This window comes from Tamandua tetradactyla, chromosome 20, assembly GCF_023851605.1.
Source record: "Tamandua tetradactyla isolate mTamTet1 chromosome 20, mTamTet1.pri, whole genome shotgun sequence".
In the NCBI taxonomy this organism is placed as follows: Eukaryota; Metazoa; Chordata; class Mammalia; order Pilosa; family Myrmecophagidae; genus Tamandua; species Tamandua tetradactyla.
Genome location: NC_135346.1, coordinates 34543192 through 34568746, shown reverse-complemented (window position 1 = coordinate 34568746; position 25555 = coordinate 34543192). Strand labels below are relative to the sequence as shown.

Genomic DNA, 25555 nt, shown 5'->3' with positions numbered 1-25555 from the left:
TATATTCTAGTGGGGAAGACAGACAATAAACAAACATATAAGTAAATATGTTGTATTATACAGTACCAGACAGGAAGCTATGCTATAGCAATGAGTCCATAAAGAAAGATTAATTGGGGCAAGAGAATGGGGAGAGGGAAGATGTGTTCTGCAAGGGGCATTCAGGATGGGCCTCTCTGAGGAGAGGATGTGCGCATAGGAATCTGCATGGAGTAGCATCCTTTGATTGAGTCCCAGGGCTATTGAGGGAACTGCATTCTGAGCAAAGACCCAGAGGAAGGAGGATGTTTAAAAAGTTTCAGAAACAATAAGCAGACTGGTGTGGCTATAGAGGTGAGTGAGGGAGAGGGGGCAGAGAATGAGGTCAGAGCAGTAGCCCAAGGACAGACCCCATAGAACCAATGTTAACTTGGATCTCTTTTTAGGTATAATTGGGGGCCCTGGGCAGGAATTTGAGGAGAGATTATAAATTCAATGCTTTTTGGCATTGGTCAGGGAAATCACCAAATTCTGTGACTGAATGGTAGAATGAGCAGGGGAAGTCATGGGAAGATGGGGAAGTCCTGGACAGACAGCCAAGGGACCTGGGCACTGGTCCCAGCTTAGCCTCAGAATTCTTACGGTATCCTAAGGAAGTCCCTTAATCTTTCATTAACTGAGTTTCCTTATTTTAAAAAACAGACTTGATGATTCAAAGCCCCCACTCACCACACATATCTCTAAATTTCTGCAATTCCTAATTGTTTCTATTTTTATATACAAACCCAGTGTTATCCTTGCTATTCTTCCTGGAAATGTACTTTTCCTAGCTCGCTTCTTTCCATATTTCATATCTGAGGTAAAATGTCATCTCTTCAGAAGTCTACTTTGTGATAGATACGTCAGTGTTCTGCCTATTTCTACTCTGCTTTTATATGCAGATACTCTACTTTATATACTAACTGCAAACACCTGTAACTCTACCCATGTACAGGGTAAGCCATATTTGTTGGGGAGTTAATATACCCTTAGGCAGCCCTTTGCCAATAACAGATGGGGAGTTGGTAGACAAATAGCCCCGAAATCCTTTCCCCTGGGTGGGATCACTCTGAGATGTGTTCTACACTCAACTTCTAGAGATCCCAACAGAGCTCTGTTGCCCACCATGGGAACTGACTTGACTATGTACTTTTATTGGTTCCTTGCCCTTCTCTACTTCCCCACAAGTGTTTTTGGGCTCAGGACCCAAAGAAATCACTTGTCCTTGAATCCTTGTCTTAGGATCTGCTTCTAGGCAAACCCAAAGCAAGGCAGCTCCAATGACCACTCCAGTCATTTCCACCTCAGTGCCTTGTTCAACTTTCTCTAGAGCACCAGCTACCATTTGAAATTATCTTATTTCCTCAATTATTCCCTTGTTGTCTACATCCTCTCTTCTCCCATTGTAATGTCAGCTCTGTGAGGGCAGGAACCTTTTCTGTCTTGTTCCCTGATGTGTTCCAACACCTAAAATAATGCCTTACACATAGAAGATGCCCAACACATATACTTTGAGCAAATGAGTAAAAGTTAGAGACCTTCCTCAGTCATGATTGTCAATTAGCCAGGGGTTATAAGATCAGCAGGCAGCAAACATCAGTGGATGGTTTTACTTGGTTGTAAAGAGAATCTCAGGGTTGGAAATATATTTTGAGATTAATTTGTTCAATCCGCAGAGTTTACAGACATTCTCAGAGACCAATTGATTTGGACAATATATTAGCAAGCTGTTAGTAAAGGTAAAATTAGAATTAGGACACGGTGCAAGGGTAGTTCAGTGGTAAAATTCTTGCCTGCCATGCAGGAGTCCAGGGTTCGATTTCTAGCCTGTGCACTTCTCCCCCCCACCAAAATAATAATAATAATAATAATAATAATAATAATAATAACAAACGATGCTGCAATAACAGGACAGTCACATGGAAAAAGAACGAAATGTGACCCCCACCATACAGTATACAAAACAAAACACAAAAACCAAAAACACACACCTTAGAATTAGGCCTCCTACTCAATGTGCATTCCCCAATGTTGTACCACCTAATGGCACTGCCATTCTACTACTGGTTAAAAGCTAATACACAGCTGAGAAATTTCACATAATTTTTAGAGACTTTAAAAAGAACATCTTGTTCATAAAATAGCTATTGAGAGAATGAAAAGGAAATCTCCCACAGTTAAATTCTGTTGCTTGAACATTTGTAATGATCTCGGAGGTATTTCGTACTGACTGCCTCCATCTCAAACATAATGGAGGCCAAAGAAAATGGCAGAGTTTGTTCAGGCATAAATGCCACTCAACTCTATCACCAGAATGCCTGACTACAAGATTAGTGGAGCCAAACTTCAGTTTCATAAAATCAAACTAATGGGACCCTTCAACGAAACTTCTTTGCTCCCCTGAGAAGGAACAGACAAAGAATAATAAAACAAACTCACATTTGTGATAAAAGAAAAAAGTTAGGGCATATCTTGGGATCAGTGTACAGTTACCTAATTGCTAGCATCGTCCCTCCTATAGAAGATTTCATGCTGGGAATGACAGTCTTGAATGTCCTTAATCACTAAGATGTTCATTTCTTACAGATACTGACTTGATTTTCCCATAATGCAGGAAAATGAACTCTGCCAATATAAAAAGGTGTTCTTGACACAAAAACAGAAATAAAGGTGTTAACCATCTGTTCACCAGTTAACTGGAAAATTCAACTCACTCTATTCCCCTAAGCACTCTCATTAAACAAAGCACTCAAATTAAACAAATTTTCTTTGCCATTTTATTAAAAAAAAAACCTTGAAGGGTAATTTTTGGAAATTAGTACATTTTTCTTTATAGTCTTTATCTGTACTATTAAATATATAATATTGTACAACCATGCATTGTTGCTAATTATTTTCTATTAAAGGTTTAAATACAGAGTTTGTCACCACTACTTTTGAACCATTTTGCCTATTTTATAATATGTCTCCAAATACTGAGTCCTTGTTCTGTACAGAGTGAATGTTGAATGCAAATAAAATTGATCCATCGGTGCTTCTTTTTCAAGTTAGCAGTATGGGAACCCAAGTCTCCTAAATCCAGACTCTTTCTACTGTCCCCAAGTGCTGGTGCCAGAAGCTGCTCTTTGCAGAGTGACTGTTTCTCATCTAAAATGGGGCTTTGTGAAGAGCAAGCTCCTGTTGTGTTGGGCCATTATGCTCCTGCCTGCTTCTTAGGCACCTCTGTGGCATTTCATGCTGCCCCTTGTGTGACTAATGAATGGGTGATGTGGGAAGGATGCCCTGCCCTGCCTGCCATTTTCATTCAAGTGAAAATGAACTGGCTGGTTGTACTGCAGGATCTCAGGACAGTAGTCCTTAAATTGAGGGACACAACAGAATACTTTGGGAGCTTTAGAAAAGTGACAGGAAAGGACTGTCACTCAGCAGCCATAGAGAGAAAACTGTACATCTATTTTTTACAAAGCTCTAATGCTGGCAAATGAAAAAAAAATCAAGGTTCAATATGTTAAACTGATAAAGGTCATCATCAGAAGAATTCCAAATAATAACTTAACTAACAAACTTTAGGAAGGAGCACTGAGGAAGAGGATGTAGACTTATGTGAGGTGATACATCATCTTTCTAATGGGGAGTCATGGATAAGAATAAAGTAGAGTAAGCAAGCAAATGAGAGATAGACATATTAGTTAGGGGTGTAAAGGTAACCATCAGAATAACCAAACATAGAAAAGGATTAAAATAGTTACTTCTAAGAAATATGTGATTGGTGAGGACAGGCGTTTGCTTTTTATTTTATACTTTTTTGTAATAGCTGATATTTTAAATCATGTGACTAAATTACCTTTTATAATGCATTAAAAATAAAAACAAACCCTCAGATATGTCTGATGTACCTCACAGGTTAGGAATCATCTGTTGTTTGCTGGAAAGGGGAAAAGAGAGTAGCAGTGTCTGTGAAGGAAAGAAAATTGCATTTTTGAAGCTCTATTATGGTCTGCTTAAGGGCCCTGCTTCATTTGTTATCTCCTGCCCTGGAATTAAAGAACACTAGTGTTCTTAAATGCTCTGTTAAAACACAGCTTCAGAAGCACTGCTCATTAAAATGACAAAAATCATTAAAATGGCAAAAATACCACTTCACACACATTTATAATATGGTCCAAACTACCTTCCAAGAGTTTTGTGGCTACTGCCACATAAAATTGAAAAATTAAATAAACACAAGGGCAACCCCTAGGTTTATTTTAAACATTTCCTGAGCTCTTATATTGAGCCAGGAATTCTGCTAAATGCTTCATATGTACGATCTATTTAATCCCTCAAACAACCCCACAGAGGTAAATGAGCCCAGTAGGCACCGGATGTTTGTATGCAGTCCAATGAATGAATGAGTATCCATTCCTATTTTATAGTTAAGGACTATGGCTCAGAGACTTCTGGAAACTCCCCTGAGATCACACATCAAGTACTCAAACCCTGGTCTAACTATAAAATCCATCTTCTTTACCATGGAGTCACACTGCCTTGCCGCTGGAGGACCATATGTGTTCAGCTTTAGGATGCCTCAGACAAAGAGGGACAAGGAATCCCAGACTGTCTGACTGATGCAGTTAATAAATAACCAGAGGAAATATCTCATTAAGCCATAATAGAGGCCTTCAAATACAGTTTTCTGACTTGAAGGAACATTTGGCAGGGAAGACGCATGTTATCTTTTCTCAAACCTTTGATTTGCCTGAAGCCTATTAATGCCCACCTACCCCATACCCATACTAGAAGTCAGTAACCTTTTTCTGTAAAGGTCCAGACAGTAAACATTTTAGGCTTTGTGGGCTTTACAGTCTCTGTTGTAATTACTCAATTGCCATTGTAGCCCAAAAGCAGCCATAACACTGTAAGCCTATAAGTATGGCTTATTTCAAAAACTTCATTTATGGACACTGAAATCTGAATTTCATATAATTTTCATGAGGTGAAATATTCTTCTTTTGATTTTTTCTAACTATTAAAAAATATGAAACCTGTTCTGAGTTCATGGGCCACACAAAACCAGATGGTGGGCCTGATTTAGCCCACAGACCATAGTTTGCCAACCCCTGATCTATTCAGAAGCAAAGATTTCAGAGATCAGACCAAACTCCTCTTAGGGAAACTGAGGCTCAGAGAGGGAAAAAGTGGCCTAAGTTTCTAAGCTGGGTAGAGGTCTACCTGGAATTAGAATCTTCATCCCTTATTTACCCATTGTCGGAAGTAGTGTAATGTTGAACAGAGTAAGGTCAAATAGAGTCAATTGCTTGATCAAATAAACTAGTTAATATAGAATTCTATTATATGTCAATTATAATTTTCATACAGTTAAAATGAAAAAGTGTTTCAAAAAATTATGATATCCTAAAAGGATATCTAACATTATAACTACATTGACATGCCTTCATCTTGCTGTGAAGATTTGGAAAATGCTTTAAGGATCATGAAAAGGCTTTGTGCCATCATTAAACTACTAATTATCACATGCATCTGGAAACAAACGAACTGATTATGTGTACTTTCTCATTACCGAACCTCTCAAAGTCTCATTTCTCTGGTCTTTGACACATGTATAATAACACCAACAGCACAGAGTTGGTGTAAAGTTTAAAAGAAGACATTTAAATGCTTAGAATGGGTGTCTGGCACATAGTAAGTGCTTAATGAACATTAGCTATTATTATTACCATCACATTCACCACCATCATTAATGTTGGGTCAAAAGAGGTTAGGTGCTATTAGAACTGCTTCAAAACCAGAGCGTGGATCAGGTAAGAAGCCTAAGAGCACAGGAGGTGGGTGTATAGGAACACAGCTTTCTAAGGATGAAAAGCTTTGTCTTCAAAGTTAGATTTCCTTTTCTCTGGGATTCTTTCAAAGGATCACGACAATCTATTCAGTACTCATCATCCTGCTAGGAAAACGGCATGTTAAGTCCTGGCAAGCTGGAAAAAGCCCTCCCTCTACCCCATGCCTTTGGGATGTAGTAAAGGTAAGATCATAACAAAAAAAATGACTTATAGTTTATACTGTGAGAGGCACAAACTGAACATGTCAAGTTCTCCCAATCCTTCAGATAAATTCTTAGATTACAGCTCCATAGAGAGGATTGTCACAGAGAAGTGAGGTTTGAAGTTGTTATATGAGAAATACTTGAAAAAGTGAGGTGACCAGCCTAAAATAATAGAAAACTAAGAGGGTAAGTGAAGGCTGTATTCACATCTCGGAATGGCTGTTATGGGGAAGAGGTGGAAAACTTGCTCTTTCAGGCCTTGAAAGGTGAGCCAAAACCAATGAATGGGCAAATGTCATGGGAGACAGATTTTGGCTAATACAACGACAACCACAACAACCATAGTGCCTAACATGTATCAACCTGTACTACAGAAAGGTACCATGTTTAAATGTTTATTTGTATTATCTCATTTAACACTTGTCACAACCCCATGAAAGCAGGTACTGTTATCATTCCGATTTTGCAAATTAGAAAACTGAGGTTTATATTGATGGAGTAGCTTCTGTTCAATGTAACATGGTTACAGAGGGGCAGAGATCATAGCCATAGCAAGTACCAAGACTCAAAGGCTTGTATTCTAACCACTCCTCCAATCAACCCGATTCACTTATTTCCTGTTCTATAACAAGGTGGCTAGAAGGATCTGCATCTTTGTAATAAGAAGGAATTAGCTGGTTTCCATGAGAGCAAACGCTGTTCCTCAGCCCCTCTAATGTATGCTAGTTCTTGGAATGTGAATAATAAGGCTATTTATTTCTACCTCTTAGTCCTTTCCTAGCTTTCTCTTTGAGATTTGCAATAGTAGTCTATTTCATCAGTCTAGGAGACTGTGAACTCTTAGGGGACCAGGACCATGATGCCCACACTGTCTGCAGCACAGAACCTAGAGCAGAGTACATGTTCAGTATGGGTTGAGTAATAGAGGGACAAAGTATTTGCTCATCCTTTTCATTATCTTCTTCTTTCCGTAAGTTTCAATACTGTCATCTCAGCCTCTGTTTCTGTTTTGTGGACCAAAGAGGTCTTTTTTTTTTTTGCATGGGCAGGCACCAGGAATTGAACCCAGGTCTCCAGCAGGGCAGGGGAGAACTCTACCTGCTGAGCCACTGTGACCTACCCAAAAAGAGGTCTTTTTAACTGAAATTTTTGTGTAGTATTCTCTGAATCAGCTCATAAAGAGTACCAGGTAAATAGTTTAGGGACAATCACACAAATTCTGTCCTGTCATTGAACTGTTTGCCCTTGGGCAATTGTCTCAAACTCTGTAAGCATCAGTTTACTGGTCTGCAAAACAAGGCCATTGGATAGCTCCATGATTATGTTAGCTACATTCCTGGATTGAAGGCATTTTCAAGCTTGCCGTTGTTGGGTTAGGGAGAGGACAGAAGGATGGGGTCTTAGCCCCTACCCTTCCTCTTCTACCAAAACATATGCTTTTAGTTTTATATAGCAGGGTTCTCTCCAAGATTCCATTTGAAAACAAGGTTTCAAACAGGAAGGTTTGGAAATTTCTGAGCCACATGATTTTTCTCTTTAGGACTCTCCCAGCTTTGATCTATATTTTGTTATCACATAGGTATATGCACTTGAATATGAACATATATGAATTCATGAAATACTCATGGACTGAGGATTTGTGTTCTCAGATACCCATAACTGCATAAAGATCTGCATATTTTCTTACTTCAGCCACATTAACCAACCAAACTTTAAGCTTCCTCACCCTATATAATCCATGATAATATACAGATTTATCTGATTCCTATCAAGTCAATAAAGCATGGCAGCAATGCTTAAATCAGCTAAAACACTATCCATATTAGAAACAAACAGTAGAGCTGACTTATGCAATTACCTTTTTTTTGTATACTGTATGGCGGGGTCACATTTCATTCTTTTTCCATGTGAGTAACCCATTATTGCAGCACCATTTGTTTAATTTTTGTTTGTCTATTTTGCTTCTTTGTTTGTTTCTGGGGAAGTGCATGGATTGGGAATCAAACCCGGGTCTCCCACATGGCGAGAATTCTACCACTGAACTACCCTTGTATTCCCTATCCAATTACTTTTGAAAGAAGGGAGGCATATACTTTGGATAAACACTGAAATATCTGGAAACATACAAACACCAGACCCCTTTACTGAAGTGTCCATCATTAACAAAGGGTATTATAAAAATCAGGCTGGGTCTCACAAACCAGTTTCTTTTCATCTTGAGATTTAGAAGGAAATGTTGGCACTTTGTGGCAGAAGGTCAAGGACCCATAGATTGAGCTCTTAATGCAAGGCTGCAGTGGGGTACTCCCCAGCCTGGATAAGTTGGTTTTCCTAAGCTACCGCTCATCTTAACTCTGTCCTCATGGTTGCAGCCAAGGTTGACACCTGGTCAAGGCCTCTTTGAAGAAAGAGCCAAAGGTCAACTCAAAAGTTTTAGGCTTTCAAAGTTTCCTGGAATGTGGGAGAGTCTTTTAGCTTGAGTTCAAACTGATGGAATCTTTCTTGTACCTGATCAAAACTTTCTCACCCAGGAAAAGTGAGGCAAAAACTCATAGCAAGCCCACCTTTTGGTGAAACACAGCTTAAGGAGCAGTCATAGGCCTTCCAAGCCTGTTTGGTGGAAAAGAATGAACCTATTCGGGAAAGGAATATTCTAGGTGCTCATTCACTCATTCACGATTGCTTAATATTGCTATGTAAATGCTAGAAACAGATGTAAGAGAGAATAAGAAAGGTCTTGTTCTTATTTTCAAGATATTTAAAGTCTAGTGGGAAAGGCTGGTAAGTAATTGTTAAGAAAAATAAGTGACCAAAACCTGGACTTGGAGGACAAGAAAAGCTTTCCAACAGAAACAAAGAAGCCCAAAAGAGGAGGAGTCCTTGGTCAGGGGAAGAGGCCAGGGAAGAACACTGACAGCAGGGAGCACACATGTTCCAAAGTTCAGAGTCAGAGCCATAGAATGAAGCATGTCAGAGCCACTGAGCTTACACACCAGCAGAGCTTTGGGGGTTGGATTCAAATCTCACCTCTGTTACCTCCTACCTGTGCAGACATGTCAAACTCTTTACACCTCAGCATTTTCTGCTGTAAAATAAGGGTTGTTGTGAGAATTAAATGAGTTCAAATTCTTAGAACACTGCCTGCACATAAAAGTCCTCATCTAGAGCCCCTTGATCTTCCCATACTTAGTACAGCCTTAGAACTCTGAAAGTACTTACTTAGCTTTCAAGAGATGAAGAAAGAACAAAAACAAAAGAGGCAGAGTAGGATGGGGTGGGGAGTGCGTAAGAGTACAGGAGAAGAGAGGAAGAGAAAAGGAAGGGGAATTACTTAGAACATGGAATAAGAGAATGAGGGTCAAAGGGCGGCCTGAGACAGAGAAACCAGGAGGCAGCATGTATACAGATTCTAGCATCACAGAGAGAATGCTGAGACAGGAAGGTGATTTGAATACAAAGCAAGGAAGGGAGAAGGACAGAGGTGAACACAGAGACTTAAAATGATGTAAGCACTCTTCCTACTGAGTTCTCTCTTAGACTAGGGCAGAGACTGTGGAGTAGATCTCTGGGTAGACTGTGGTTCCAGCTGCTCTGGGGCTTAGATGCTGCTAGAGCAGGAGGTGGGATGGGGTACCAGGTCAACCATTGGGTCCAGACTCTGCTAGGCTGCCTGCTTCAGGCCTCACTGCCTTCTGTGGATCCAGATGACAAGAGTTTTCCCTGGATAAGGCTCTTTTTTCTTTGCCCAATTCATGGTTCTGAGGTTGCTCAGGGGATATTCTGGATAAAGAGTGAAACAGACCACCTTTTCCTTTGACCTTCTCCTTGATGGAGGGAAATCTTTTCCTTCATTTATAGTGGCCAATTCTCTCTTTGAAGCAGAGAAATTTCACCTGACCCCCCTTTATGACAGGGATATATTTTAACATTGATGACAACAACCACTGCAGTTATTATTGTAACTATTACCACTTTGTCACCATCATTACTTGCTCCGTGCAGCATCATGTTGTTTGCTTCATTGCAGATCTCATTTCATCTTCACAACAGTCATGTTATTTGTAACATTAAATGATAATATTAAATCCATTTAAGAGGTAAGCAAATGGAGGCTTAGGGAGGTTCAATGAGTCATTCATGATGGCACAGACCCAGGATATGAGTCCAGGCCATATTTCAGCTTTTAACCATCACCCTTGAGGGGAAAGTACAATGTTAGATTCTAGATACTGATTATTTCCTATATTGTTGGGAGGGACGACTTTGGTCTATTTCCCTCCCCTCTAGACATCAGTTTTCTGTCTGACATAATGAGGTATAGATAACGCCCAATTATCTACTGCCCCTGAGAATTATGAAGATAAAACGAAGTATTATTTAACAAATCCCAGAGTTGTTTTCAAGAACAATCTTGTCCTTGTTTTCAAGAACCCTTCTCTAACCCTGAAGGGATTATGGTTTCCCTGCCCAAGGGGAGGGACAGTGAGTAGCAAGGTGAGAAGGAGATGATCTTTGTGGGTAGACACATGGAGGGATATTTCGCAATACTCCTCCTTTCCACTCAGTTTCCTATACTGTCATCATCGACCTGATAAGCCATACTGCAATTCGCCTGGAAAGTGCTGCTTTCTGGCTTTGGTTCAATCTATAGAATCTGGAGTTGGTGGTAGGGAAGGCTTCCTTTACACCACCCCATCCAGGCTAGGCCCCTGGACTCATAAAGGACCAAGGCCCTTTCAAACTCAAACCTTCAGATCAAGTCTCTGAAAAAGCCTGGCAATTCTACACATGAAAGGGAATTCTCATAGGCAAGCTCCCTGCCAACTTCAACCCTTGCTTCCTAATTCCTTCCTCAATGCACAGATTTTGGAAACAAGATTACACAAAGGAGTCTCCCAACAAAGGAGCCTTCCCCTTGGGGGTCATGTTTGTGCTCTCACTGATGAACAAAAGGATGAGAAGAGGGACAGGGAGCGAATGTTAATTCTAGCGGCCCTGGGATTATGTGTGCATCAGGCATTTGTCTGCCTCAGCCAAGCTTCACTGAAGCCATTTCTTTCCTGGGCCCTCATAGATACTTCTTCCAACTTTGTCTTTTTGCTTCTCGGGCTTCCCAAAGCCAAGCATCTGGACTTCCTTGTTGTTGACCCCACAATTTTCATGCCACTTAAGATGAAGTTAGCAACCCTGCCAGGGAAGCTGGTGGGAGCACTGGCTCCAGCCTCTAGCAGCAGAAAGCAAACAAAACCTGCCTAAGTGAAAAGCAGCCTGCAGCTCACACACCAAGTTGTAGCACAAAGAAGGAGAGGGAGTGTGAACACAGTTGTAAACAGCTGTGCAACTGAAACCCAACTCTGTGACCTTGGATGAGTTACTCAAACTTCAGTCTCTGTTTCCTCATCTGAAAAATAAGCAGAATTAATAGAGCTCACTCTGCTGGGACTGATCTAAGGATGAGAAATTATAATGCAAAGCTTCAAATATAGCTGACCCAGATATGCTTTTTATAAATTAATGATAGTTCCTGCCTAACCAGAGAAGTTGGTATTTGTTGGCATAGACTATGTGCTAGGCATGGTATAGGGTGCTCTTCATATATTACTTCATGTATTCCTTGTGGCCTGCCCTTGGAGTGGGTAGGCAAAAAATTCCAAGAGATTAAGTAACTTGCACATGGTGCTACAGCTAAGAAGTATGAGTACTAGGATTAAAATAATAACTATAAAAATATTTTTTTATAAATAAAAATAACAGTCAATGATTCTTGAGTCCCTGTAGGTGCCAGGCTCCATGTTAGTCACTTTATATACATTATCTCATTTCATCCTAACAAGTCAATTCTTATACCCATTCTTTGATGAGATAACTGAGGCCGTACAGGTGAAGCAATTTTCCAGGTTTCAGAACAAGCAAGTCTGGCTCTAGGGCCCATACCATCAACTGCTACATATATCCTGGATCTGTTGGACTCTACTATATTATCTGCTCTTCTGTCTTAATAAGAGGGACAGGGAAGGAAAAGAGGACTTCTTGGTAGACATCAGCTCAACCACCTACTAAAACTGGTGCTAGAGGTTCCCTCCTTCTTCTAAGCTGGTATAGGCCAGGGGCTCCACTCTCTTGCAAAAGAATTGCAGCCACTACCTAGCAAACGTGCTGTGGTCTACAGGAGGTGATCCAGCATGGAGAGGCACTAGGGCTATTCCAAATTAGCCATGGTGTGTGAGGCCTGAAGGAACAAAGCATGCAAATACCAAGAGTTTGAGATTAATAAGCAGCCTCTCTCTTATGAGGAAGGGAGCCAATGCAGCTTTCAGAGGGTAGAAAACTAGAACCCTGAATTGCATAGCTGGCAAGGTCCTTTTGATAAATTTATTCCTTTTGAAAGCATTGTGCCAACTTTGAACAAATTGAGACACAGAAAAAAAATTTGCCCAAGTGATAAGTCAGTGTTAGAGTTAGAAGAAGGCCCTGGGCTTCTGGTACTCCCACTGTTCCAAATTTTACATAAATTAACATTTTCATTTTTTATCTTATGAGGAACTTATTAATATGTATGCTTATAAATAAGGAAGCTGAGGTTCATATGACTTGCCCAAGGTCACCAGCTGAGTGGTGACTGAGACTAACTTTTAGGCAGTTTCAAGAGGAAGGGAGCTTATTTCTCAGCTTTGCCCAATTATTGGAATAGGCCTAAGAGCTGTGAAGGTTTCCCTGATTTGGACAGAGTAATGAACCTAGTCTTTAGAATCAGACAGGGCTGAACTCAAATTCTAGTTTTAGCTACATGACCTTGATAAAGTTCTTTCAACTTCCATGTTGAACCTTGGTTCTTCATTATTCAAATAGGAATTTAATCCCCCTTTTATGGCAGGGACACAGAAACTCTCAGGGGTCTCTGAGGATAGATTATTCCCAAATGAAATGGGAGCGTAAGGTGTCAGCACAAAGAGTAACAAGACTGTGCCTTGTCTGATGGGTTGCTTGGACCACCCAGGAAGAGAATATACATTGGGATTAAGATTGGGCTTTCTACCCACTCACGTCCCCTTTACCTTCACAGGCTCTCTGAAGTGTCAAACATGATAACATGGTTAACACAAACTGATCCATGTGTTCTGTTACAGAAGAGGGAGGTGAAAGCAGAGGGAGAAAGGGGAGGCTGTGTGGGAGGTAGAAGGAAAGCTGGAATGAGCCTCATCAGTGGAGAGAAACTCTGAAAGTGGGGGCACAGGAAAGAAGAAGAGAGAGCCTCTGAACCTTTTGCTCTCTGCCTCTCTCTCTAACACACACACATAGACCCACACACCCACATGCAAACACACAGGTACACATGCACACTGTGGAAATAAAGGGTGGACTTCAGCGGAGGGAAGTGGGGATCAACACCAAAGAACAGAGCAAACTATTGGTTCAAATCCTTGTCCAGCTCTTTTGTATAACTTTGAGGTCCAACAGGTCACTTCTCTGGGCCTCTGATGTCCAGCTCTGTTAAATGAGGGGACTGGATGAGATGAGTTTACAGACTCCCTTCAGCTCTATCTGAAACACGGGTGGGGCACACTCTACACGTAACTCCTGGTTGTGTAGAGGCACCACGATCTTCCCCAAATAAAGTGAAACTGAGCAAGACCCTGTCAGTTTCTGACCACCTACACACTGCGGTGGGTCATGTGTTCTTTTATGAGGCTTTGAATTATGGATGCATACTGACTTTCCTCTGACTTTATTTTTAAAACTTTGTTTACATGCACCAATCTAGCTGGAAGATAAGGTCATATTGCTTCTAGCCAATGGCTAGAAGCCAAGGCTATGCCCCTTGGTGTTTCCTGCATGAGCCTGGCATAGTATAGGCATGAGGGCATGCTTGGTCCATGTTCGATATTCATTTGGTTCATTGGAACCACATCTTGTGGGAAAACACTGAGAGAATAGGAAAGGGTTCATGCTGGAGCAGTAAACACTAAAGAGCAGGCAGGGTAGCATTTCCAAATCCAGAAAGATGTTCGGTGGAAGATGGCAGATGTTTTCTACAAGCATCAGAAGGCAAGGGAACCAGGGCAGAGGAGAGGGTGATATGGGGGTGGTCTGCATCTATTTGAAGAAGACAATAGAAACTGTCAGAACAGTTCTAGAGGAGGATGGGCATCTCAGAGGTACTGGGAATCATTCAGGGAGAAATGATAGGCTTCCCTTAAGAATGCTACAGAGGAGATCTTGGCCCTTTATGCAAAGTGAGTGAGAAGTCTTCTTAGGACCATCTCTATTTACTTATTTGCATATTCACAACTGAATTCATAGTCCACCAGTCTCATTTAGTATAGACACAAGGAATTTGCCTTTAAATGCATGGGATATATGCAAGCAAACACTGTTTTTTTCTTGAGAACTCATTTTACTCCCTCATTCATTCACTTAATGACTTTCTAAAGAATACCCATTACATGCCAGGCACTGGGAATTCAACAGTGAACAAGGCAGACACAGTCTTTTCTACAGGAGCTTATGGGCAAACAGGGAGGAATACAAATAATTGTGAATCAGTTGTTTAATTGAAATTATCATAAGTGAAACATATATAGGGCTATGGAAGCACATAACAGGTACATAAGATTTAAGTCTGGGAGGAGGGATTCACGGACCTCAAAAATAATATCTAGTCCCTAGACATTAAATGACTTCCTTCCTTACTATTACTAATAATGGTGATAGGATGATGATGGTAACAATTAACATCTTTTTTAGTGCTACAAATAGTACCATATATGCTTTATATACATTACCTTAATTAATTCTCATAGCAACCCATGAAGAGGTAGAGAAAATCACTTTTACTTTTTCACAATGAAAGCTCAGAGAAGGTAGGAAACTTGCCTCATGTCATACAGCTACAGTCACCCTTGCCAACTACTGTGCCAGCTGCCTCCCCAGGGGCTGCAGAAACCATATGTAACTGTGCATGTCACTAAGACAGTGGGAAGAGAGGTACAAAGATAAAGTGAGTAAGATAGGCCTTAGAGAAGGAGTTGACAGATTTTGCACCATAGGGGAGCAAGGAGAGTAAAGAACAATTTCTTCTTAGGGCTGATCTGGCAAAGGGATGGCTTGGAGTTGGGAGCTTATAGTAGCTGCCATATGGACCAACATTTCCAAGACTAACATTCCACAGGAGTTTATTCGCAACCACCCAGTTGAAACAGCTGACTGCCTTGGCCCCAAATGCCCCAATAAGATCTGTGATGATCTGAGTCCACCATCTCTTCAACTTCCGTATACTCTAGAATTACAAGTACTATGCATCAACGTATAATGTAAAACATGTCCAACAGGGGTTTTGAGAGCCTCGGTTCAAATTCCAGGTTTTCACGGCTACTGTGGGCAAAAATTAAACTCAAGTCCTCTTGTCAACCCTTCTACTCCCTGTCCCATGCTCAGCAGTCACAATGGCCCAGTAGTAAGAACACAGACTTCAGAGTTGTGTAGACACGGGGGGAGGGAAGGACTCCAGCTCTGTTACTTTAAAAACTTTGTAACCTTGGAAAAATCACTTAACTCTTCTGAACCTCAATTTCCTCATCTGGAAAACAAGGATAATATTCTCTATCTCAAGTGCTATTGTGAGGGTTTAATAGATGAGTATTTAAGGGTATGTATCATTATGTCTAGAATGCAGGGATTATTTGATAAATTGTAGAAATCATTGTTATTGCTATTATTATTATTATTCATTAGTGAGTTTATGGAATCCCAGTTCAGTGTCTCACAGGGCTCGGCATCAGGTTAGCTTGACTTTCCTAGTCTTGTATTCATATCACTTGGTTTTTGTCAGATTCCTGGGAGTTGAATTCCTTAGGCTCCTGCCTTCCTATTCTGTCTTAAATACCAATATCTCTCGAGCCTCAGTTCCTGCATCTGTAAAATGGGGATGATGGATTCTACCTTGCTTATTCAAAGAAGTACTGTGAAGTTCAAAACCCCAATGACATGATCCATGTAAAAACATCACATAAGCTAAATATGGTGTACAAATGGGAGGTATTGTTGTTATTATTATTGTCATTATATTCCCATGAAGCTCCATATGGTCCACCCTTAACTTCAATATTTTTCAAACTGGGGTCTGCTGGATCCCATATAAATTCTCAGTTGTCTACTTGTTCTCTTCAAGATTCTTTAAATGTTGGGCTTTTATTTCAATGATACTCTAAATTATCAATATTAATAATCTGGTCATTTGCCTATGATTTGAGTACTCATGTTTGCAATTGCAGTGGCACCAAAGCATTTAATTGTCAGTGAAGTATTTCCTAAACTGGCTCCGCAGGTGCATTATGGGGGTCCACTGGTCCCCCACTTGAAGATATACTAGTTTGGTCTAAGGTTTGCTGCTGGTGGGCCACAGAGAAAGGAGCTCTAACTGGCAGGTATTTGTTCTGACCACAGTTTCAGGGCAGTGAGTGAATGGCATCAGGGCTATGCAGTTTGGAGAAGAAATGACAGCCCAAATGGATGGCTTGACCTTCCAGTGGTTTCCAAGGCCCAGATACCTCTCTACGAAACAGAGACATGGCACTCTAAAATTGCATGGCTCAAGTTCACTTTATGGGAACACCAATGCTATGGAAATATAAGAACACATCTATCCTATCAAACATATATAAAATGTAAACTATACATATATGTGTGTATGTACATATTTGCACATATACACACACTGGCACCATTTGAGAATATGTATGACGGCTGGGTTCAGCATATGAAATAAGAAATCTCCACTCGAGCAAAGCACTTCTCACTTTTCAAGACATGGTGGCATTAGGCAACATATTTAGTCTCCCCACTGACACGATCAGTAGGTAGATCAAGAACTATTATATCCAAATGACAGATGAAGAAACCGAGGGCTAGGGTATTTTCTAAACCCACAAAGATGCTAAAGGTGGTGTCTGGACATAAAAGCAGGGATTTTTTCACTTCCTGCCTACAAGTTCTCTTCCATGACCCATACTTTCCTTTCTTCTTTTCTTCCAGAAGCCCTCCGAACTTGGCTATTTGAACCCCCCAAACATCCCACCCAAGTCATTTGCTAGAAGAAAGTTACTGGCTACATTGAAGCTCATGCATTCCGACAGTGACAGAAAGAACTACAAAAGTATAGCCCCCTCCTTTTAAAAACCTTTCAAAAGCTTCCTCTGTCTCTAACTCTATAATTACACCCTAATCACAAACACTCTGAAGGAGGGGGTCAGTACCATGCAACAGCAGGCTAATTACATGGCGGAATTTCTAAAAATTATCATCTTATAAATTGCGTTGTTTCTCTGAAGTGGGAAGAAAAACACCACATACTCAACTATGTTTCAAACTGAATTAATTAGTAATTTGAAGCCTCATTATCAACTAATCTATTGGAACATGCAAACCTTTTGTATTTGGATGGTATATGCAATTTGCATCCTATTAGCTGGCATTTGTAAGGATTTGAGAGCTCATTAGGTCAAAAGAAGAAAAACGCAGATCAGAAGGATATAGAAACTCAAGGGGATAACTTGGTGATGTTGTGGTGGAGGGGTCACTGGGCAACAGATGGAGGCTGGCAACTTAATTACCTGGGGTCTTTCAGTGGCCTCAAGCCAAGGATATGTAATTTCTGTCTTTCCCCAGAGGGGTAACATTCCATGTCCCCACCCTTGGTCAGTGCATGTTCAAGCCACAGGGTGTTCACCAGGTCTGAAGCGAAAGATGCACTGAATGTTGCCAACTAACCTTGGTGTTAAGCCTAGATCTACTGCAGACTTATGTATGGCCCTGGACAAGTTATACCCTCTTGGTATTTCCTCTATTACAGCAAATGAGATTTAGATAGAGTTAACCTCCAGAGTCCCTTTTAGCACTAAGGATCTTGCATTCTTGGTAAGTTAAGGGCTTTTCTCACTCCAAAGTTAAAAATCCATCATTGCAAATGATTTGGGGAAATGAGACCTTCGGTTCCTCAGAAGTCTTTGGATGGCCACCGCCATTTAAAATGCAGAAATCTCGGAGCCATTAAAATCTGAGTTTAAATTAACCTTTCTCAATAAGCTCACCTTGATACCAGTGTGATCCTGAAATAATGGGACAGCCAAGACAAGGAAGTTTAGAAGGGGAAGAAAAGATAAGACAGGGATGTATCTAAGGCTTAAAATCAGGACAGAAAGAGGGACAGAATATAAGGATTAGGATGCTTTGGTCCCATTTTTTTATACCTTGCCCTTTTGATACTTATTTGTATCCAGATCCTGTGCTTTTATTCTACTAAAGACCTCTGCTTCAAAAGCAAGCAGACAATATCAATCTCTCAATCAGCTAGTAATGAGTATTACTGGTAGAAATAATCCACATGGCTAACTCTGAAGATAGTATAATTTGTTATAGATAAAAAGCTAAACATCACATCTTAATGGAAACACAGAAAACTGCAAAGATGGGCCAGGTAATAAACAAACGTTGTAGAAAAAGTTACCAATAAGGAACACTGACAATGACTCAAACCGTCACATGGTAAATTGTGTTACCAGTTAAAAATTGATAGAAGATGCAGCTGCTTTAGCAAATAATTTTGATATTCCTCAAAATGTTAAATGCAATACCATATAACATTAAAGTCCACTTTTAGGTATACACTCAAGAGAAGAACTTGTACACAAATGGTCGTAGCAGCCTTATATACCAGAGAAAAGATGGAAACAACTCAAATATCCATCAACTAATGAAAGGGTAAACAAAATGTGGCATATTCATGCAATGGAATATTATTTGGCAACAAAAAGGAATGGAACACAATACATGCTATAACATGATGAACCCTGAAAAAGTATCTGCTGTGAAAGAAGATCATCACAAAGGACCACATATTGTATGAACCCCATTTATATGAAATGTTCAGAAGAGGCAAATCTGTACAGACATAAAGTAGATTTGTGTTAGCCTAGAGTTGAGTGAGTTTGGGGGAGCAGAGATGGAGAATAATTGCTAATGGTTATGGGGTCTCTTTTTGGGATAATGAAAAGGCCTAAAATTGCACTGTGGTGAAGGTTTTACAACCCTGTGAATATATTAAAAATCACTGAATTTTACACTGAATTTTACACTTAAGGTGGGTGAATTATATGCTCTATGAATTACATCTCAATAAAGCTCTTTTAAAAATGGGACTAAGGGCAAAATGAAATTAATTTGGCTTTGGAAAACAACTGATGGAAGATTCAAACTTCATAATATAAAAGGAGATGTATAGGACTGGCAGCATTCTTGCCTGCCATGCCAAGACCCAGATTCGATTCCTGGCACTTGCCCATGCAAAAAAAAGAAAGGGAGATGTGTAAAACATGAACCACAAAAAACAGACATCAGAAATAATGGCAACAAAAGAAAACTCATAATAGCACATGCTAGATAAAATGTAGAAAAATTAACCCAATGAATCAAGTCTTCTTTGTAACATGGAAAATAATTACACCCAATTAGAAGAATTTCATTGTACATTAAAATGAAAACTTTTGTTTTTTAAAGACAGGCTCACTCATTCACATAGAAAGGTGAATAAAAACTAAATTGACATACTATTCATGCTGAAAAATTATTTCTGGTTGAAGATTTGTTATTACTAGCATAATTATGATTTAAATGTTTGTATTTATAAAGAGTAAAACTATCACTGGGGTCAAAATAGAGAATCAATAGGCGTGGGATTAAAGCATTTTACATATTCATCCAAAGACGTGGTGATGGCCAAGGGACAGAGCCAAGTGAAGCTATAATGTGAAGACTGATGACATTTTGCCCATCAGCATGCTCTATTTCAAAGAAGATTAGAGGCTCATCAACTGTGTGCTGTGGTTTGACAAGTAGAGAAGTGGAAGTGAAAAGGTTAATTTAGTACTTCTCGGGCTGAAGGCAGTTGTGAATTGCCTCTTCCACCCAGGCAGTATGCACCAGACAGAGAAAGTAGACGCAAGCAAGGTCCCTGTGCTGGTTTGAATCTGTGGTGGACCCAGAAAAGCCAGTCCTTTAATCCTCATTCAATATTGCTGGCTGGGTGCTTTTTGATTGTTCCCATGGAGATGTAAACCATCAAATTGTGGCTGATAACCTATGAATAGATGATTTTCACGGAAGTGTGTCTCCACCCCCTTCCAAGTGGGGTTGCATACCGAGTCCTTTAAGAGGGAATCATTTGGGAAAGAACCACAGAGCCTGTGCAGCCAGAGACCTTTGGAGATGTAGAAGGAAAATGCCCCTAGGGGGAGCTTCGTGAAGTAAGAAGCCAGAAGGGAAAGCAGGCAGATGCTGCCATGTTCACCAAGTGCCTTTTCCCTTGAGAGAGAAATCATGAACTTCACTGGCCTTCTTGAACCAATGTATCTTTTCTTGGATGCCTTAGATTGCAAATGTCTATAGCCATGCTTTAGTTGGGATATTTTCAGGCCTTTGGACTGTGAACTTGCAACTTAACAAAATTCCCCTTTTAAAATCTGTTCTGTTTCTGGTATGTCACATTCTGGCAGCAAGCAAACTAGAACAGTCCCCAAATACGGAAAGACACCAAGCTGAGATTCAGCAGTGCTCCACTCACCAGATTTGCAAGGATGTAGTGATAGCCAATGCCATTCTTCTCCAGCTTTACAATCTACAAAACACAACAAAAGGGGACTCATCATTAATAATAATTATTAAATCTACAAGAAGATCAATAATAATATTGACTAGCATTAACTAAGAGCTTACAATGTGCCTGGCTCTGTTGTAATTACTCAACCTACAATATCCCAATCATCCAAAGATGCTGGCAGTGTTAGTGTTCTGAATTTACAGAAAAGGAACTGAGGCACTCCCCAAGTTCAACCATCTATTAAATTAATGATCCAGGATTTGCAGTCAAGTTTGTCCGATTTCAAGAGTAGAGGGGTCTTAATGACAACCTTAAGGACCCCACTGGAATGCTCACTTCATGCCTTTCTCCACAAAGCCTTGCTTATACATGGAGATTTTTCCCCTGGTGGAAATCTTGTGCTGTGCTGGATACCTTGCCAATGACATGACAATATCTGCTCCTTGGATAAACAGATGCATGGATGGATGAATGGATGGTCGAATGGGTAGGTGGATGATTCCTAGCCCACTTCTAGACTTTTAATTCTTCACATGAACCAGGATCAAATGCAGTTTCTTCTCTACCTGAATTTTGTGCTTTCCCCCATAAGCCAGTTGGGGTTACTCAGATATTAACAGATCGTTCGAAGGGAATATCAGGATCATGTGGTCCAAACCCTCACATAAAGATAGAAAGCCAAGAACTAAAGGGAAGGTGACATGCCCAGGGTCAGGTAGCAGTCTGATAGCAGTGTCAGGATTAGAACCTGATTCTTAGGACTTCTAGTCCTTTTTCTACAACATAAAGTCTCCACATGATGCCTGATTTTGACTAATCTTCAAGTGCCATGGTTCTGAAACACCCTTCTATTCTAAGCACTCACTGTCCCCAATTATTGCAAGTAGAAAAATATTTGTAGACAGAACTGCCTAGAGGTCTGCTTGAGCAATCAGATATACGACCTATCAAGGAACAGACAAAACTGCAGGCTCACCTGGCACTTCGGTTCTAGCCCTAGCTCAGCCTGTTAGTTAACTTGATCTATTTCTTCATTTCTCCCTCATCAAATTGGGGTTAGTATACCCCACTCAGTGCTTCTCCATCTGTATTGTTGCAAGGAGACATAAAATACATGAGAAGCACTTCGGCTTCTTTTCTAACTGAATAAATTTCCAAGGTTATTAAAATTCACATTCAGACATCCACTTAATAGGATGTATGTGCATAGTGGCTCACATATTTTTTATGTGGGGAATAATTAAATGCAAGCACAAACGATGAATGCCCTCAAACAGTGGTTAGACTGTGAAATTCCAGACCATGCAGCTCAAATACTATTGGGATGATAGTTTTATTAATATTTCTTCACTACTTTTTTCATTTTCTTGTCAAATGGTTCGCAGCCCTTTCAGTAATGAGATACCTTTACCAAAAACCTATTCAACTTCTAATACATACTAAACAACAAATAAAAGATATTTCAAATCCAGCCACATTCGGGAAATGGAGATGCACAGTCCCTATAAGATGAAATTATTCCTTGAAACATATGAAACAGACAATAACTGACAACTTTTGACTTATAAAAACCAGCAATGTTATACAGTTAAACCTAATACCATCTTCCCATCCACTTATTTACCTCCTACCCATTGACCTGCCTTCCCTCCTTTCCTACCTTCTTTCACAAACACTTATTAAGAGCTTACTATGTACCAAGCAGTGTTGGCATTACAGTAAAAACTGAGACAAGCATGGTGCTTGCCTTTCTGGAATTTGCAGTCTAGTGAGAGGAGACCCATAAACAGATAAACAGCTAAATGCACTCAGGGCTACAGATCAAGAAAGGTGATATAAAGGCAATGCAGAATTCACATGGGGCTTGCACCTCACTGCCCCATTCCCTCACAGCTCATTTCTCCTTACTGCTTTTATTCATGATCTTTGTGTCTGGAATGCCCTTGCCATTCTTTCTGATTATTCATATCCTTTATGGCTGAGCTCTAATCCTAACTCCTCTTTAAATCCTTCTACAATTAATTAATTCATTCAACAAACATTTACTGAACACAGACTACAGGCTAAGCACTATGCAATGTGCTAGGGATATAGCTGTAAACAAGTGAGGCAATGTCCATGTCTTCACTGAGCAGAGCTGACATTTTAGTAAGGAGCCAGATGGTGGATATACAAATAAATAAATGAACAAGACTTCAGCAAGTGAAAAGTATTATAAGACAGTAAGACAGAGTGATGTGATGGATGGCCCCAAGGGTCCTGTTTTCTATCATCTTTAATTCACTCTGAATTTAATAGATAGTATATATATATATACATAAAATATATAATACATATATATATATATGGTATATAATATATATTATGTAATTGGGGTCTGGTATATTAATAAAGTACTATATTCTAATAACCCTGTTCCCCTGCTCAAAAACATTCATTGACTCCACACTGTTTACAGAACAAACCCTAAATTGTTCAGAAGGGTTTCTAAGACATTCATGACCTATTTGAAATTTGGATTCATATCCCCTTTCTTAGGTTAGGCAGAATACTTTATATCAGACTGAAAGGATCCCAATTAATGAGTGTTAAATAGTCTAGAACATCAGACTATAATTCAGGAGATATGAGTTCCAGGAGATGTGAGTTCTTCCCAACCAGTTTTCTAAACCAAAGCAAATAATTCAACCAATTTGAGTGTCAGCCACCCATTTACAAAATGTGAGTGAAGCGGTAAATGAAGCGACATCTAAGATCTTCCAGCTCAATGGTCTTATCTGGATGGAACAATCCAACAATTTAAAAAAATAATGTCAATGTACTACAATCTAAAATATCCAAACAAACAGGTCATTTCTTTAAAAAACCCAAGCTGTCCTTTGACAGAGGAGTTAGCTGCAGACAGCAGAAGCAGAAAAGTTGAGTTTTTAAGAGTTTTGGACAAGTAATCAGGCCAAGCTGAATTTGACTTTCTGCTTTTCTTATATACCAGCTATTAGATTTTGGGGAAGTATAAGCACTTGTTTCTTTATAAAACAAAGAAATTAATAGAAGCTGTGTCACAGAGTTGATGTGAGGATTAACTGGGATTATGCATGAAAAGGGTTAGTCATAGTACCTAATATACAGAGAAGTAAACACACAAAAATAGTAGCAATGGTTATGATCTTTACCATAGAGCAACTTAGGATAAATCATCAATCTATTAAAAACACTTCAGCATATTTCAGCACTTTCTCCATCTCCTATCTCATCCCATATTTTACCAGCCTTATATAATAAGAATTTTCATTCCTATTTTACAGATAAGTACACTAATGCCCAAAGAAGGAAATGATTGAAGAAGTCAGTGATAGCTGGCAGCAGACGTAGCAAAAAATGAGTAACACATGCATCTCTGTTATTGTGAAGGAGGCTCTGAGTTCTGTACCACGTATCAATTATTTTAATCTTCTTCAAAGCCCTTAAATGAAGGTATTTTATTATTGTTGTTATTACGATTATAATTTCTTTTTTATGGATGAGACTGAGAATGGTTTAAAACCCGGCCCATGGCAACAAAGTTAATAAATGGTAGAACTTGGATTTGAATCCAGGGTAATCTCACTCCAGATTCTACACTCTTAACTTTACCCTACATGCCTCCCTTAAGAACTAGAATTGAAGTCCCCTATCTCCATACAGCCCAGACAGCTTCCATCTCGATGACGACATATTTTGTTCACTTCTCTTTCTAAGAGGGGAGGCCAGATCTATGTTTTGTACATTCAAACACATGTGGTTAGTGTCTTCAACAATCCCTAACTTTCAAAATCTACCCCTGTTGAGATGCCAAGGCCTCTGAGTGATTGCTGAGCTGCTGTCAAGAGTCCCTGTGGGGACCCCAGGGGTCTTGAGGGCTATTAATAAGCTTTGTCATGCTGTCAAGTACCTAAATCTACCATCTTTAATTATATGGCACGGTGCAAAATGATTGCATAATCTACTTTTTCCTAGTACATCTGAATACACAAATGTGGTTTAAAAGGACGTATGATTTGCTGATTCTATGGTGGGCATAAGCTTTATTTCTGAGCAACAGAGGCACTGAGACTAAACCTCTGGCTAAGATTGTTGAGACTGCAATGCCTAGTCATAAAGTGTACAATGAACTGATTTCTCAGAGAGATGAATTTGTTCAAGGAAAGCAGTTTAGAAAGGCAGGTGCCTGCTGCCTGTGGGACTCTTAAATCAGGTCAGTGGGCCAAATGGATGAGGTGCCAAATGCTGGATCAGAGAGTGACTGAGGAGCTGAACCCAGGAATCTGGTTCTGCATCCGTGTTTTTAATGTAATAGCATTTCACAAACTCCAAAATGCAATATAATGTATTTTGTAAGAATAAAAGGAAACACTGGGAGGAGGTCTTTGGTCAACTGACCTGAGAACCATTTGATGCCCTGTCAAGTCTCTCATTACTTGTGATATTTCATGAGATCTCAGTAGTAAATTTTGTGAATAGTAGGATGTTAAAAGGAAGGCACCTAGTCTCATCTAGTTAAGAACCAGTTCCTGGCAAATCCGAGCAAGACCTACCACTCTGGTGGCCTCACCAGACATGTGCTAAGGGCTGGACTCAATCAGTGTTTTAAACTTTTAAACCTAAACTCCCTTTGGAATAAAGAGAAACTCTCAAGTACTAGGAGGTTTAGTGATACCTCCTCCTTTTGGATATGCTCCTTTCCCACTTAATTTTACAAAGGGGTAGGAATTATCTTCTCTGGGCCACCATTGAGCAGGATAATATATTTATAACTGTTATCTTCAAGTTGTACTTGGAAAAACAAGAAGAGCTTTACTGATTTT

At 39.8% G+C, this 25555-nt stretch overlaps 1 protein-coding gene across 14 annotated transcripts in view; it reads right to left on the bottom strand.

Moving 5' to 3' along the window:
- Positions 1 to 25555, bottom strand: part of GRIA1 (glutamate ionotropic receptor AMPA type subunit 1) — a 394307-nt gene that overhangs the window by 174425 nt on the left and 194327 nt on the right. For all 14 annotated transcript variants that reach the window (XR_013166270.1, XM_077137459.1, XM_077137460.1 and 11 more), the window contains one exon: positions 20676 to 20729. Coding sequence is in view for 13 of the 14 variants with exons in the window: in XM_077137459.1 (XP_076993574.1) it covers positions 20676 to 20729 (54 nt within the window). In the remaining variant the exon portion in view is untranslated. The remainder of the gene's footprint in view (positions 1 to 20675; positions 20730 to 25555) is intronic.